Raw genomic sequence first — 17362 nt, forward strand, 5'->3', positions numbered from 1 at the left:
ATGCCTCAGTCTCTGTAAATACAGCTGGAGCCCCGATGCCCCCCAATGGCTTGGGGACACTGCTCCATCCACAATCAGTGAAATCACGTTCTACCCTGCTCTCTCTTCTCTGCTTACTGAGGCCAGAAATCAAACACTTGCATTTAGTACCGATTTTGCATAATAAGAGTTGAAGCCCAAAAGGGGCTTCCTGTGAACCCGGAATCCGTGAGCTCTGGGCTGGGTTAGGATCTGGTTGGGCCCAGTCCTGGCCAGGCCACAAGCACCTGGGAGATGCTGGGCCTCTGCTTCCTCACCTCCAAGACACGATGGTCCCAGCCCTCGCTCCCGCCCAGCAAGGCTCTGCTCAGGACTCCTTGCTTATAGGAACTGCCAAGAGAAACTGAGAAAGAAACAGGGAGGGCCGCTTTCCAGCAGAGCAACTTCCAGTTGGGGTTTCATATCCAGGGTGGTTGTGCAGAGCGAGCGGTTGAGGATTCCAGGACTCCAGGGAAGGCTTAGAAGAGAGAAGGCTCTACTTCTTGGAATCAAATGTTTCCCCTCAAGAAATTCTACCTGCTACTGACATTTCCTGGCTCCTAAAAGGAAGTGAGAGTATCAGCATACTCACAATTTCTGCTTCCTCAGCCACCACCTAAAGCCACCATTTAAGGGCCATGTGCTCTGATTTAGCCCCTCCTGTACTTTTACCCATGTAACCTTCCCAACAACTCTCCAAGGTAAAGGATCATTTTGCTCTTTCCTCAGATGAGGCAATGGGGGCCCAGAGAGGTTAAATTACCTGCCTAAAGTCACACAGCTATTACGAGTAGACACCTGAACCTAAACAGACCAAGCTCAGCACCCTTACCATTCTGGCTATATAAATCCCCATATTCCTTAGGCTATAACCTCAGTCTAGAGTTTTAGGAAAAATGCCGAGATGGGCAAATGTCACCCTTGTTTTTAAAGAGGACAAATTCCAGGCTTGAATGGGTACAGGGTCTCACATTCCATATACCCTCCTAAAAATCACTAACTTTGCAGATTTCCAAAGCTTCCAGTGAATGAACAGCCTCAAATGTGTCCGGTTATGTTAATTATTGGGGAATCTAGGTGAAGCCTGTATGGGTGTTCATTGTTCTAATTTCTCCATAGGTTTGGAAAATTGGTTCTTGCACATGCATATGAAAATTTGGTTTCAGAAATCAGTGCAGGCTGGTGGGATGTGGCAGACAGGCCAAAGGAGGGGCCAGAGTCTCAGAAAGAACTGTCTCCAAAAGAACAAGACTGGGAAGCATAGGGAGTGACCCACACATGCCCCCCCCCGCCCCCCCCCCCCCCCCCCCCCGTCAGCCTCTCACGCTTTTCTGAGGGCCTCCTAGCAGGTGCTAAGCACACAGCTCCTGCCCTCAGCCAGCTCCCTGTATGGAAGGTGAGAGAATGGATGAACACAACACAGTTTCATAGACTCTGTGGCAGAGGTGAGTTCGGGGCCCCCATATGTCCCCCCATATGCGGGGGACAGGGACAGGGGCAGATGGGGAAGACTGTCTGAAAGCAATGCAGAGGCAGGGAGAAGAAGTGGCCTGGGAGTGCCTAGTAGGCAAGGACTGGATGGCATGGATCCTGATCTGGGCGGCCATGACTGATGTTCCTGTGGTGGGCTGGTGGAGACAGGAAGGCTCTGTGTGGAGAAGAGGGAGGCAAAGGAATTTTCTTTTTCCCTAGAAGTTTGGCTGGGCAAAGGAGGTGAGGTAAAGAGTGGCTCTAGAGGGTGGAGAAGGGGAGAGAAGTTTCAGTGTTCCTGTTATTGGGGTGGGGGATTTGAGCATGTCAAGGCCCCCCTCCCTGCCCCCCCCCACCCCGCCCCGTAACTTGGGGTTAGAGGGATGAACAGAAGAGTTTCTTTAGAGCTACATGCTGACCACCAGCATGCTTGGGCCCATCTCAGAGAACCCACTGCCCACACAGACACCAGAGGCACTCTGGGGTGACTGTGCTCCTTGTCGCGGCCTACCCACATGCACTTGCTGACTCCCCCACTCAGTGCCCAGGGTTGGGGCCTTGGGTTTAAGACTTGGGGCCCTGACCTTCTTCTCAGGTTATGGCTGCTATGAATCGTGTGCTGTTGTCTGGCATTTATTTCTTCAAGTAACAACCTGGGGTTGCCTTTGGGGATATGTTCTTCCTCTAGCCATGCTGGGCAGACCCCAAACTCACCCCAGTTCCAGGCATGGACCCATCACCCAACCCCGGACAGTGAGAGTCAGTCCCAAGACTTCGTTCACCTTGGGAAGCAGCAGCCTTCTAACCACAGAATTGCCCAGAGACTCGATGTAAGTCTGGGTTACCAGTACATGGGAAGAGGCCCCCAGAATAAGGTCAACTGAGAGAGGACAGCAGTGCCCAGGGGAGAGAATATTTTCCCATGATATCATTTAAAGCTCCTGGATCCAGCTGTGCCTGAAGCTGATGCTCAGCAACTGAGAACTGTGTTTTGCTTTCACATTTGCTTTTTGGAGGTCAGTTAAAAAAAAAAAAAATACTAACCATGATAGGGGCAGAGCAGTTTGGGAAAGATTACTAGTGTGGACTCCTAGAAACCACACTAGGATCCTTACTAGCGTTAAGCTTAGTAGCCAGAGATTTAGAAGGTCTGACATTATCTATGCCTTAAACTGTCTCCCAGGCCTCTGCTCCTGTCTGACACTAATGTTCAGGATGAGGTGACTCTTTCTCACTCAGCCTTGTTTGTGCATTTCCCCACCCTTTGTGGGAAGCACATTAAAGTGACTTAGTGAATTATAAACTGAAAACTTGAAAGCTACCCGGCCTCCATGCCAGAAGTCAAACATCTGGGGGGTCAGGAATGGGAAGGACTGGGAAAAGTGAGGGAGGGCACACCTGGAGGTGATTATGAAACCATCTACAGAAACAGTGCGCAGAGGTGTGGGGGCCAGCCTGGGGAGCCCTGCTTCTGCTGGCAGAGGCACCCACTGTGGGTGAGATGCAGGGGACAGATGTCCAGACAGCTGGGGCTTGGGGCTCATCAGCCTCCGATCACCAGAGGTGATCCCCTACCAGAGGAGTAGGTGGAGGAGACCTTGCAGGAGGTCCTCTGCTTTGGAGGAGTGGGTGTGGTCAAAGAACTGGGGGAAAGGAAGTGAGGGGGCAGGCTGTGGCTAGCAGGCTATGTCAGAACAAGGCCAGCAGCCGACTGGGGAAGAACACGTCAGTCAGTGGAACATTGGTAACCAGCCCCCTTAGGAAAGAAGCCTAGATTTAGAGTGCTTGTTGCTCCCATGGGGTCAATGTCCCCACCATGGAGGATTTCAAGTAATCTGTGTGCCCTCAGTGAACGCAGACCTCCTCCAAGCCACATGCCGCTGCTAGGGCACCCCCATGAGCTCTGGAAGTGCCTGTCTTTGTTCTGGAGGGCCTGGTGTGGAGCTGCTGACTTGGTGAAGTCTCCCAGTATCACAGCTTTGGGGGTGGGTGGGTGGGGCTCTCACGTCCCCAGAATGAATAAACTTTGCGTGTCCAAGCTCTGCTTGTGGCCACCTCCACGGGCGGCTGCAAGCTTCCAGGCACTGCAAACGTGGGTTCGCAACTGCCACTTGGCACCCCCATCCTCAGGACAGTTTGATCGTGATGACCAAACTTTGTGAATTTTGCAGTGGGAGGAAAAACACAGAGTTAAAAGTAGGAGCTCAGCAATCCCAAGAAGCATGGAGATCGCCTCAAACCTACTGACTTCGGGTGAGTAATTTAGTCAGCAAGATTCAAAATTTGCAAGGTTTTTGCTGGGGTCCAGCGGTGACCCTGGAACTTCCTGCTGAAATCGGAATTTAGCACCTGAGATTCCTTCAAAAGGGAGGGACAGTGGCCTCAGAGAATCTCCGAACATCAAGATCATTATCAGCAGTGAGTAAATAGGTTCCTTGTGCGTCCAATGAGAAAACCATGTCCTGGGGCCGTGTCAGCTCCAGACAGCGGTATCGCAGACCACCCCTGGCCCATCGCAGCAGCCTCTACCCTGAGCGCGCTCCTTCACTCTGCAGGGTTTGCCAGAGCCCGCCAGGAGGAAGCACCAGGGCCCCCCACCCCCCAAGTTGCAGGAATACTTTCCAAGGCCTTGTACATAATGTGGCATTCCTTTTCTTAAAGAAGGCCCCTGAGTTAAACAAGTTTTGGGCCCCACAAGTTCCTGTCCTTCTCAATCCTGAGGCATCGATGGGTATGGGCAAGGACACCCCTTGTCGTAGGCAGTTTGAGATTTTTAGGCCTAGAAACTCAACAGGGGCTACTGAAATGAAGACAGATGCTTTGATTTGACAGGCAAACGATGGAGTTCAGAACACAGGGAAATCCTGAGCGACCTGATGGGATCTGTGCTGTCTGAAGTTCGGATTCGCTGGGGAGCAAAGTTTCACTTGCTGGTTCTGCCTGGGTTAGAGGTTGGATGTTTGAAGCCACCGTCTGAGATAGAACCAGCGCCTGCTTTTGTGTATTTGGCTCAGGAGCCATTAGAAGCCTTTTGGCAGCTTTTGGAGAGACTTTTGCAGGGATGAAGATGAGCATGTGCTCTTTCTCGCTACCTGTGAAGAACGAAACCTCCTTAACAGCCTGGAACGTGAGGTCACGTGGCAAATGTCCATTTCCATCCCCGGGCCCTTCTTTTGCCCTGTGAACATCTACACATCGTCCCTGGACTTCACTGGGGAGCAAGTGGTGGTGGTGGGGGGGATGGGGATGTTCCTGATGGGAGGGCACAGCTCCTCCTTATAGCTGGCTGGAGGCAGGCACGAGGGGTCCAATCCCATCCCCATACCCTCCTCTTGCATGGCGCTGTGCAGAAGCTGCTCCTTTTTTGTCCTTCTCCCTCTTGGATTCCACTGGAAGACTTGACCCACAGTCAACCTACTTCTAATCCTGGCATCCAGTCAGTTCCTTTTATTTCCACTCACAGTTCTGCCAGCTCTGTTCTTAGCTGTGGATGCAAACTGCAGAGGCATTTCCTGTTCCAGGTGGTTTTGAGCAGAAAGCCAGGCAGCGTGGGCTGAAGGTAGGTGGGGTGAAATTCTTCAGGAACTGCTCCCAGCAAATGTGAGAGTAATTCAAAGTTACACTGGGTTGACTTCCAAAGCACCCAGCCCCGAGTGGAAACAAGGCTTGTTTGAACTAACTTTAGAAACATAATGAGCATGGACCACCTTCGGATTTGCCCTTGCTCACACACCAGGCCCTGGAATCCTGGGATTAAAATTTATGAATAAGATAAGAAGACAAAAGCTGGCTCCCCCCTCTGCAGGAGGCCCGGTGCTTCTGGGGAAGTTGTCCTGAGACACTGAACCAATTTCTTTGGGCTGGAGGTTCGCTTCTTTGAAGTCCACATAAATAAGTCACAGCAATGGGCAGGTTTAACGCATGTTAGCCAGGGAAAAGTCGTTTCCCTCTATTGATCTCTGGCTGTAATGGAACACATCAGAGCAATTCCAGGAGGCTCTGTGGATTGCCACAGGCCCAGATGAAATGAGGACCTTTGGACAAGCTGCTGAACCCCTGGAGCCTCAGTTTCTTCCTCAGCGAAATAGGAAAAGCAATACTTTGCAGTACTTAATGGGGGGCGGTTAGGGGTCAGGTCTACAGAGCCAAGCAGGGCTCAGTGACTGGGAACCACAAACATCGATGCTCCTGTTACCTGCATGTGTGGCCCACAGGCTCTGGGAGCTGAGAGGAGCCAATAGGAGAGCTCGCCCCCCTCCCCCCCCCCCCCCCCCGCCATGGGCAGCATCACTATTTACTTGGCCCTAAAGTGGGTTCCAGCAAAACATCTGTGTTTACTACAGAAGTTGAACAATCTAAAGGATTCTGACATCCTTCTGTCATTCTTAGGTTGCCACGGAAAAGCACAGATAACGTTCCTATTTTGGACAGAAACCTGGGGCTGGGACATCTCAGAAGCCAGGACCAGAAGCCAAGGACTCACCTGCAGGGGCACCTGCTGGCCAGCCAATAAGTTGACCTTGGAACTGTGCCAGCTCTGGGGATATTGAGATTATGATTTTTGAATAAGGGTCAAAGGCAATGTGTGCCTCCCAAAGACACCCGGTGACCCCAGGGGGTAGACATGTCCTTTCCAGGTAGGCAAGGGCTGATGAACCAGTCGGAAAGGGTAACATCTGGGAGTGACCCAAGGTGACAGATGCCAGTGAGGCTGACCCAATTTCCTCAGGTGGGAGGAAAGGGGCGGGGGTGGGCTTTTTGAGAATTTGGTAAAAAGGCCATAGCTCCAAGGAAGCTGCCAGAAGCAGCACAAGGCTGTTTTCGAAAGCATGTATAAGCACTGTTCCATCTGCGGCGACAGCTCAGACAGCTGCAATGAAGGGGGCCAGGCTAGACGGGGACAGCGTCCACGCCAGGCAGGTGGAAAAACCGCAGGGCTGATGGAGACGGATTTGAATATGAACCTGTAAGGTTCCACCCCGGTTTAAGGAGCAGCGGTGGCCTCACGGAGGCAGAGTGGACGGCAGAAGAGAAATCTGAAGAGGAGGTGACAGGGTTGCCTGGGACACAGTAGGGGCCCCAGGCGGCTGCTTGCTGGTGAGCCCTGGTGTGGGCGCTCAGGAATGAGAGCTCCTGTCCCTACTCCCGCCGTTCCCCAAAGCACATGTGTGAGGATTATCTGAGTGCCTGCAAAGTGTTTTCTTAAGTGACAGGACAGTGGTCTTCGTTGGAAACTTGCCTAAGAGAGGTTTGTTTTATGTCTGTCTAACGAGACTTGGAGTTTCTCAAGTAGAGACCATTTCAAAGAAAGACCTAGATCCTTCTGAAGCTGCAAAGGCAGGAATGTGGATAATGATATAATTAATAAAAAAATTAGCGATAAAAGCTGAACTAAAAGCATTTCACCAGGAGCTTCATTTGAGCCAAAACAACTTAATTCTTAAGTTTGAAGCCAGAGAGAGAGAGATTGTGTCTTATAAATTCTTTTCAATCTCAAACGGCACCTTGCAACACAGACGGAGGAGATTATAATACGAGAAAGCCCAGGAGAAGGACCTGGGTAGGAGATCAGCCACCTCCAGTTTGAAATCCAACCTGAGACAGAACATAGGAAGGAGAAGGGCTGGCGGGAGGGCATGGGTCACAGCATGTCCCATCCCAGGGGACTAGCAGTAGAGGCAGGCTCTGAGCACCCTGCTGGTCCCCACAGCAGCATAAAGAGCACATCACTCTACTCTGGTGCTCAAGTACCAGGCAGACCTTTGAGAGGGCCAATGGAGAGGCTGGCAGCTAAGCTTAGGATACACTCAGAGGGACTTCTGTGCCCAAGGAGGTGTTCAGTTGAACAATTCTTCGTAGGCTTTAAAAAAAAAAAATTTTTTTTTTTAAAAACTATTTATTTTTGAGAGAGAGAGAGACAGACAGACAGAGAGGGAGGGAGGGAGGGAGGGAGGGAGGGAGGGAGGGAGGGAGGAAGGGGCAGAGAGGGAGGGTGACACAGAATCCAGGCTCTGAGCTATCAGCACAGAGCCCAATTCAGGGCTCGAGCTGTGAGATCATGACCTGAGCCAAAGTCGGTCACCCAAACTGACTGAGCCACCCAGGAGCCCCTCTTCTTAGGCTTTAAGTGTGGTTCTGTTGAAGGCAATGAGGAAAAATCTGGAATGGAAGCCAATCCTTCTGCAGACAGATGCAGGCATTTGTGCCTGAAGTCAATAGAGGTGGCTGTTAGGAATTTGGGGTACACAACACTTAGTGAAAACCAGGGTTCTTTTGTGCTTCCATTGGATTTAGGGCTATTACTCTTTTTTCCAGCTAAGAAATCATCCCCAGAGCCATCAACAGCCTCCAGGGGCTCCCTCCAAGCCAGGCAACGGGTCTATGCTGTGTAGGCTAAGGCTGCTCTGAGTTCTCTGGGGGTTACTTTGGGGGGCTTTCGCCACCCCAATTCCATCCTTCCTTCCTCTGTCATCTTCCATGACATATCCAAAGCTGGTGGTTCCTCCTGCTCTCCCCCACCCCATCTACTTTGGGGGTGGCTGCACTTTAGCCAAAGACGACAACATTGTGTGGAGTGCTCTGATTACTTCTGTCTTTATGTCTCAAATACCGGTGTAAAACCCGTGGCCTGGGAGAATGATGCTGGACCAAATAATCAGCCTGATCATTCAAACCTTAGAACATGAACCACGGATCAGATCATTTTCATTTTACCCAGAAAACTGTGGGCAGGTTTATCCTCCACCACGCGGATCCTCCGAGCTCCAGCTGGAATGACAGCAGCTTCAATATAACCTGTAGTGACAGACAAGATACAGGTAAAGCACACCTCCAGCCTCCATCAGAGGTCCACGTAGAACTCCCCAGAAAGATCCATCCCTATGGTAACTTCAGAGCCTGTGGAATGGGATGGTCCAGCTCCGAGAAATCAAGTCAACCAACCAAGAGTTGTTCTTTGATGGCCAGCACCGCCCAGCTGCCCAAATTCCAGACAGCACCATTTGTATGTGTTAAGAGTTGAGCTGTCTCTCCCCCGCTCCCATTCTTATGTTCAAGTCCCAACCCCCACTATCTCAGAATGTGACTTAATTTGGAAATTAGGCCCTTGCAGATGTAATTCGTTAAGATGAGATCGCACTGGAGTAGGGTGGGCACCTAATCTTATAAAAAGGGGAAACCCAGATGCAGACACGCACACAGAACTCCATGTAAACAGAGGTCAGAATGATGCATCTACAAGCCAAGGGACACCACAGATTGCCAGCAAACCACCAGAAGCTAGGAGAGAGGCACGAAGCAGATTCTTCCTTACAGCAATCCAAAGGAAGCAACCCTGCCCACAATTTGATCTTGGACTTCTAGCTTCTAGAGCCATGAGACAGTCAGTGAGGGTCTATGATTTATGCCACTCAGTTTGTGGTACTTGGTTACAGCAGCCCTAGCAGACTAAGAGAGCCCCTCCTGGGAGCATGGACGCACAGAGCCCCCGGTCACTTCATCTGCTGGAGGTTCCTTTGGTCTTTGCCGGACTTTGAGCTTTTCCTGAATCTGTGGATTGATAGCGGAAGTGACTCCCTCAGTGACAAAACCACTCCTTACCACACTGTGCCCCATTTCTTACTTCCATTGACCTTCAGGAATTTCTGCAACTCTCTCAGTGCATGCTTTTTCTATTTCCTTGAGTATTTCCAGCTATAATGGGAGCCCTTCAGAGGCCAGAGGGCTTCCTCTGCCCATACTCTGACCCGACTTGTACCCAGACAGTGGGTGGATAATAATGATTCAGGGAGGAAATGGCTGAGGCTGCCAGGGAGGAGGTCAGCAACCAGCGGATGCCTGGTTTAACTGTGTCAATAAAGGAACCCAACACTATCGGTGAGATTCTGAAATGCAGGCTGGTAATCATTTTGTTATGATTTTCATTTGGGTTTTGGACAAGGGTTATGCGTGTTTGCTTCAGCAATTTAGGTGATCATTCCAAATTAGATTATGAATCCTTCCACTGTGGTTCCTAAATGTGATCATCAGAATCAGCAAGGGAGCTTTAAAAATGAGAGATTTCTGAGCCCAACTATGTAGAGATTATGGAAATATCTATTTTTGAGGGGTCTATTTACTCCCTCGTTTTCTCCCAGCAAAACTAGCTTCATTTTCGTTATAAAAATAGTACATGATAATTTAAACCACAAAAGGGGGGAAAAAACCCAAAATCAACCTGTACCACATTGCACTACAGAAATGACCCCTAAAAAGGTAATATTTTGGTGGCTAGCCTTTTCAGCATCTGTTAATGCACATAAAAATACATACATCATTTTACACGAATAGGATATTGTACATAGTTTTAAAAGGTCAAGGACAACTTTAAGATAGAGTTTTGCTAGGCAATATGTGTCCAAGGTGCAAAATTCAAATTACAAAAGGATATGGTAGAAAGTATGTTTCTTTAATAAGATATATCCTGCACTTAGCTACCATTTCATTATTTACATATTATTACTATTTATAATAATTTGTCTATTTTGGCTTGGTTTCCATAAAGCTAATTGAAACATCTGCTCATATGGCAGTTTTATTTCTTCCTTTCTAATCGTTACGGTTTTAATTTCTTCTCCTTTCACCACCGTGACTGGAACTTACAAAATCACGTTGCATGCAACATGGGACTGTGTCATCCTTGCCTTATTCGTGATGTTCACAGGAATGCCTCCAAAGTTGTTCCACTGAAAATGAGGTCTGCATGATAATGTGATAGGTAACAATTATCAGGTTAAGGAAGTTCCCCTTTGTCCTAGTTTGTTAAAAGCTTTTGTCACAAAGAGGTACTGGAGTGAATCAAGTTCTTTTTTTGCCTGTACTGAGGTTATCATATTGTTGTTTTCCCCAAACAATCTGAAGACCTCAGGACAGTTGAACTGTAATCATACTGGTCATGGCTCACATGGCATGTGGGTCAGTATCTCAGCTTTGTCTTTCCTTCACCAACACATTTTAGTTAATTGTGATTTCTTTTCTGTTCTGATGTTTTTCTGTAAATCTTTAGTTATAGTTACATTTCTATTATGTGATTTGTCAGCTGTAAGTGAAATATTTTAATCCCTGGATATTAAAAGACGAGGAGGGGCTCCTGGGTGGCTCAGTCAGTTAAGCGTCTGGCTTTGATTTTCTGCCCAGCTCATGATCTCATGGCTGTGAGACTGAGCCTGTGTCGGGCTCTGTGTTGACAGTAGGTAGCCTGCTTGAGATTCTCTCTCTCCCCCCCTCGCTCTCTGTCTGACTCTCCCCTGCTTGCGTGCATACATGTATTGTCTCTCTCTCTCTCTCAAAAAAAAAGGAAGTCAGCATAGCTACACTGTGCTCCACTTTCTTACATCTTTTCAATTTTTACTGTATGAATCCTACACTGTATTAATTTATAACATTTATTTTTGGCTAAGATAATTCCTGCAGTTGTTTTAGTCTTAATCCTAAAAATTAATTTAATGTTCATTATGTGTCCCCTTTGCCACAATTTCTTCAGCAAATTCTTATGTCCCTCATGTTTGCACTCTTTGTGATGGGCTTGTGAGAATTATATTTTCTGAAATGTAATACAGTTAAAAATTATTGTTTGTTGTTTTTATACTTGAATGTCAGTTTCATAGCTATAAAATTATTGGCTCACACTTAAAAAAAAAATTTTTTTTTAACGTTTATTTATTTTTGAGACAGAGAGAGAACATGAACGGGGGAGGGTCAGAGAGAGAGGGAGACACAGAATCCGAAACAGGCTCCAGGCTCTGACCTGTCAGCACACAGCCCGATGCGGGGCTCGAACTCACGGACTGAGAGATCATGACCTGAGCCGAAGTCGGACGCCTAACTGACTAAGCCACCCAGGCGTCCCTCTTGGCTCACACTTTCTCTGAGCTCACTGTAGGCGTTGTTCCATTGAATGTCAATGAGGAGAAGATTAAGGCCAATCTGATATTTTCTTTTCATTAGGTTACCTAAAATTGGGATTGAATGCCTACTAGAGTCTTATATTAAAAATCTGATATGTACTGGACTAGTCACCGTTTAGTATAATTTTTTCCCGGGACATGAAGGTATAGTATTATTATACTTGTTTGGTTTTCTTTTTCAGGGACACCAAATTAGGCTGGATTTTCTTTTTCTTCCATTGTGTTCATTTAATCTCTTACTCTTTTGATGCTTTTTTTCATTTGCATTTTGCTCGGCTCATTTTTCTCAGTCTTGTCCTCCGTGCTTCTTCTTGTGTTCTCAGCAATATCAATTTCCTTGCTTCCACAGGGACTTGGTTTTTGTGATGGATTCATTTTCTTCCTTGACATGTTTCCTCAGCTCTGACAAGTCATGTTTTGTCTCCCTCTGCCACTTCACCATATCTTCATTGGGGTCTTATGTCCTAGTCATGAGTTCTTATTTTATTGAGGCTATTGTTTAATCAGTTTTTGGCATTTATAACAGTAACATTTGGTTGTACTTTTCATTTTCTCCTTGGTAACACTTTGCTGGTGGTTATTTTTTTTTAACCATTCATTTGTTCTCCTGCCCTTTATTCCTTTCTTATTGCAGTCATGGATACTGTTCTGATTCTCCTTCTAGATTACTAGTTTTTAAGTGACACAAGTTCTAGTTGTATAAGCTGCTTGCGGTAGGCTTATACTGTAGGCAAGGATGGGACAGTGTCGTAGGCAACAGCACGTTTTCTTGATTTACAGTAAAAATTACTAGGATGTAAGTTTATGTGTATCAGTGAGTTAATTTTTTTTTATATATTTTAAATTTATACAAATACACATGTATATTTTCTCATAAGAATTTTATAATACAAGTAAATCTCAAGTCTTCTTAATCTCACTCCCCTTCCTGTGGGAACTGCCACCATCAGTTTGGTGTATATTCATTCAGATATTTTACTATTTATACATATATTCATGCAAACTAAAAATATACTGTGTGGCATTTTCATATTTATATTTGTCTATATTTTACATAAGTGTTAGGAGTAACATTATAACTCAATATTGTATTATACTTTTTTAACATGCTATTTCTTGGAGATCCATGTGAGTGTGTATAGTTATACTTCATTTTTCATTTAAATTGCTATGTAGTTATGTGACTACTCCCTTAATGATGGACATTTGTTTCAAATTCGTCATTGTTAGAAACAATGCTATATTATATAAAAATATGCACACAAACCCCTAACAAAACACTAGCATTCTAATCCAGCAACATATAAAAAGGATTGTATACCATGATCAAATAAAATTTGTTCCAGGAATTCAAGGTTAGTTTAATATATGGAAATGAATCAATGAAATTATATAAAACACAAAAAACCACAAGATCCTTTTAACAGATTCAGAGAAAGCATTTGACAAAATTTAATACCCTTTCATGATAAAAGCACTGAACAAACTAGGAATAAAAGGGAACTTCCTCAACCTGATAAACAGCTCTTAGAAAAACCCACAGCTAACATCAGACTTAATGGTGAAATACTTAAAGCCTTCCCCCTAAAATCAGGAAGGAGACAAGGATGTCCATTCTAGGTACTTCTATGTAGCATTGCATAGGAAGTTCTCTTCATGTCAATTAGGCAAGAAAGCTTTTTAAAAGGCATCCAAATTAGAAAAGAAGTAAAAACATCTCTATTTGCAGATGTCAAGATTTTATATATAAGGAAAATCCTAAAGAATACACTAAAACATATTAAAACAGGTTTAGCAAGGTTATAAGATATGAGGTCAGTATTCAAGAATCAACTGGATTGCCAGGCATTAGGGCTGAACAGTTAAAAATTAAATTAACAATCTGAATTAAATAGTGTCAAAAAAAAAATAAAATACTTAGGAATAAACTTCACAAAAGATGTGCAAGATCTCTACACCAAAAACTAGAAAACACTGTTGAAAAGATACTGAAGAAGACCTAAATAAGTGGAAAGACATTCCATGTTCATGGATCAGAAGACTTAATAACGTTAAAATGGAATACTTCACAAATTGATTTACTGATCAACAGTGTGTATAAAAACTCCAGCTCTTTGATTTTGCTTTTTTGCCAAGAATGACAAGCTACTCCTAAAATTCATATGGAAATACAAGGGACCTAGAATACAGAAATCAATACCTAAAAAGAGCAAAGTTGGAGAACTGACACTAACTGATTTTAAGGCTTTCTAGCCAGTTACAGTAATGAGGATAATGTGATACTGGCATAAAGACAGACATTTTTATTAATGGGGTATAATTGAGAATCTAGAAATAAATCCTTTATTGACTTTTTAAAAGCAAAGGTGCCAAGAATATTAAATGAGGAAATAATAGTCTTTTCAACAGTGTTGGGATAACTGGATATCCACATACAAAGGAATGTAGCTATGTCAGAGGATCCGAAAACCCTAACCAAAAAATGGATCAAAGACCAAAATCTAAGAGCTAAGACTATAAAAGTCTTAGAAGGAAACACAGAAGTACAATTTTTTGACCTTGGGTTAGGCAATGGATTCTTAGATATGACTGCAAATGCACAAGCAACTAAAGGAAAAAACCAAAGTAGATTATATCAGAATTTAAAACTTTGTGCTTCCAAAGACACCATCAACAAAGTGAAAAGCAAATTCATACACTGGAAGAAACAATTTGTAAATCATTTTGATAAAGAAACTATACCAAGAATATATACAGAAAGCTTATAACTCAATAATAAAGGGACAAATAATTCAATTTAAAAATAGGCATAGGATTTTAATAGACGTTTTTCTCCAAAGAAGATATATGGTATGAATGGCCACCAGGCACATGAAAAGATTCTCAAAATCATTAGTCATTAGGGAAATGCAAATCAAAACCACCGTGAGATACTTCTTCATACCCACGAAGATGCCTATAACCAAAACAATAGACAAGAAGAGCTGTAGAGAATGTGGAGCAAATGGAGGCCTCATTCATTACCAGCAGGAATGTAAAATGGTAGACACTTTGAAGAAGAGTTTGGCAGTTTCCAAAACAATTAAACAGAATTACCATATGGCCTACCAATTTTGTTCCTAGGTATATAGCCAAGAAAAATGAAAGCACATGCCCACGCAAATACAGATGTCCACATCAGTATTATTCATAATAGCTAAAAAAAAAAGTAGAAACAACTCAAATACCCATCAACTGATGAATGATTTAAAAAATGTGGTATAACCATACAATGGAATGTTATTCAGCAGTAAAAAGATGGAAGCCACTGATACATGGCTGTGATGGTTCATATGGGCGAACCCTAAAAATCTTATGCTAAGTTAAAGAAGCCAGTCATAAAGGCCCACATACCGTATGTGCCATTTATATGAAATGTTCAGAAGAGACAAATATACACAGAAAGTAGTTGCTGAGGGCTGGGGTAGGAGGGAGATGGGGAATGAATGCTAATGAGTGTAGGACTTCTTTTTAGGATGATTGTGGTGATGGCTATGCAACTTTGTGCATGTATTAAACACCCACTGAATTGCACATGTTAAATGGGTGAATTTTATGGTGTATGGATATTTCAACAAAGATGCTTACAAAGAAAACCCAATACTGCAGTGAACAGCTTTGCACATGTCTTACTGTGCATATATATGACATCCTACCAGTCAGCTGTGAGAATTGCTGGGTCAAATAAACATCAATTTATGTGTTTATGTATAGCTAAATTACCCTCCATAACAGCTTAACTAATAGATAAGTCAACCAACACTATATGAAGTTTTCTGTTTATTCATAGACTTCTAAATACTTGAAATTATCAATCTTCTTTTTTTATTATTTATTTTTTAAATTTACATCCAAATTAGTTAGCGTATAGTGCAACAATGATTTCAGGAGTAGATTCCTTAAGCCCCTTACCCATTTAGCCCATACCCCCTCCCACAACCCCTCCAGTAACCCTCTGTTTGTTCTCCATATTTAAGAATATCTTATGTTTTGTTCCCCTCCCTGTTTTTATATTATTTTTGCTTCCTTTCCCTTATGTTCATCTGTTTTACATCTTAAAGTCCTCATATGAGTGAAGTCATATGATATTTGTTTTTCTGTGGCTAATTTTGCTTACCATAATACCCTCTAGTTCCATCCACATAGTTGCAAATGGCAAGATTTCATTCTCTTTGATTGCCGAGTAATACTCCATTGTATATGTATACACCACATCTTCTTTATCCATTCATCCATCAGTGGACATTTGGGCTCTTTTCATACTTTGGCTGTTGTTGATAGTGCTGCTATAAACACTGAGGTGCATGTGTTCCTTCAAAACAGCATACCTGTATCCCTTGGATAAATACCTAGTATTGCAATTTCTGGGTTGTAAGGTAGTTCTATTTTTAATTTTTTGAGGAACCTCCATACTGTTTTCCAGAATGGCTGCACTAGTTTGCATTCCCACAAGCAGTGCAAAAGAGATCCTCTTTCTCTGCATCCTCGCCAACACCTGTTGTTGCCTGAGTTGTTAGCCATTCTGACAGGTGTGAGGTGGTATCTCATTGTGGTTTCGATTTGTATTTCCCTGATGATGAGTGATGTTGAGCATTTTTTCATGTGTCGGTTGGCCATCTGGATGTCTTCCTTGGAGAAGTGTCTATTCATGTCTTTTGCCCATTTCTTCACTGGGTTATTTGTTTTTTGGGTGTTGAGTTTGATAAGTTCTTTATAGATTTTGGATACTAACCCTTTATCTGATACACCATTTGCAAATATCTTCTCCCATTCTGTTGGTTGCCTTTTGGTTTTGCTGATTGTTTCCTTCACTGTGCGGAAGCTTTTTATCTTGATGAGGTCCCAATAGCTTATTTTTGCTTTTGTTTCCCTTGCCTCCAGAGACATGTCAAGTAAAAAGTTGCTGTGGCCATCAAAGAACTTTTTGCCTGCTTTCTCCTCAAGGATTTAAAAAAAATTTTTTTTAATGTCTATTTTTGAGAGAGACAGAGAGAGAGAGAGAGAGAGAGAGAGAGACAGAGCATGAGTGGGGGAGGGGCAGAGAGTGAGGGAGACAGAATCTGAAGCAGGCTCCAGGCTCTGAGCTGTCAGCACAGAGACCAATGTGGAGCTCGAACCCACGAACCAAGAGATCATGACCTGAGCCGAAGTCGTACGCTTAACCGACTGAGCCACCCAGGTGCCCCATCGCTTCAAGGATTTTGATGGCTTCCTGTCTTACATTTAGGTCTTTCATCCATTTTGAGTTTATTTTTTGGGTATGGTGTAAGAAAGTGGTCGAGGTTCATTTTTCTGCATGTCGCTGTCCAGTTTTCCCAGCACCACCTGCAGAAGAGTCTTTATTCCACTGGATATTCTTTCCTGCTTTGTCAACGATTGGTTGGCCATATGTTTGTGGGTCCATTTCTGGGTTCTCCATTCTGTTCATTGATCTGAGTGTCTGTTTTTATGCCAGCACCATACTGTCTTGATGATTATAGCTTTGTAATACAGCTTGAAGTCCATAAATCTTAATATTTGCTAATCTAATAGGTGCAAAAAAATTATGCTGGAGATTTCATTTGCATTTCCCTCACTATTGATGTGGCTTGGCATCTTATTATATATTGGTTGGCTATTTGCGTATCCTTTTCAGTTAACTGCCTTGTTGATAAGCATCGCCCATGTTTTCTAGTGGCTGGTTTTTTTTTTTTTTTTTTCTTTTGATGAGCAGGAATTTTAAAAGTATATCTTAGGGGCACCTGGATGGCTCAATTGGCTGATGTCCAACTCTTGATTCTAGCTCAGGTCATGATCACAGGGTTGGGGGATTGAGCCCTCCATTGGGGGCCTCACAATGAGCATGGACCCTGCTTAAGATTCTCTCTCTCTCTCTCTCTCTCTCTCTCTCT

The 17362-nt window shown here is 44.2% G+C and overlaps 1 protein-coding gene across 1 annotated transcript in view; it reads right to left on the bottom strand.

Moving 5' to 3' along the window:
- Positions 1–17362, bottom strand: part of ADAMTS17 (ADAM metallopeptidase with thrombospondin type 1 motif 17) — a 345055-nt gene that overhangs the window by 78453 nt on the left and 249240 nt on the right. The window contains exon 18 of the mRNA XM_040493411.1: positions 8203–8283. Within this exon, the coding sequence (XP_040349345.1) occupies positions 8203–8283 (81 nt within the window). The remainder of the gene's footprint in view (positions 1–8202; positions 8284–17362) is intronic.

This window comes from Herpailurus yagouaroundi, unplaced genomic scaffold (genome assembly GCF_014898765.1).
Source record: "Herpailurus yagouaroundi ecotype Mexico unplaced genomic scaffold, PumYag 185, whole genome shotgun sequence".
NCBI classification, from domain to species: Eukaryota; Metazoa; Chordata; class Mammalia; order Carnivora; family Felidae; genus Herpailurus; species Herpailurus yagouaroundi.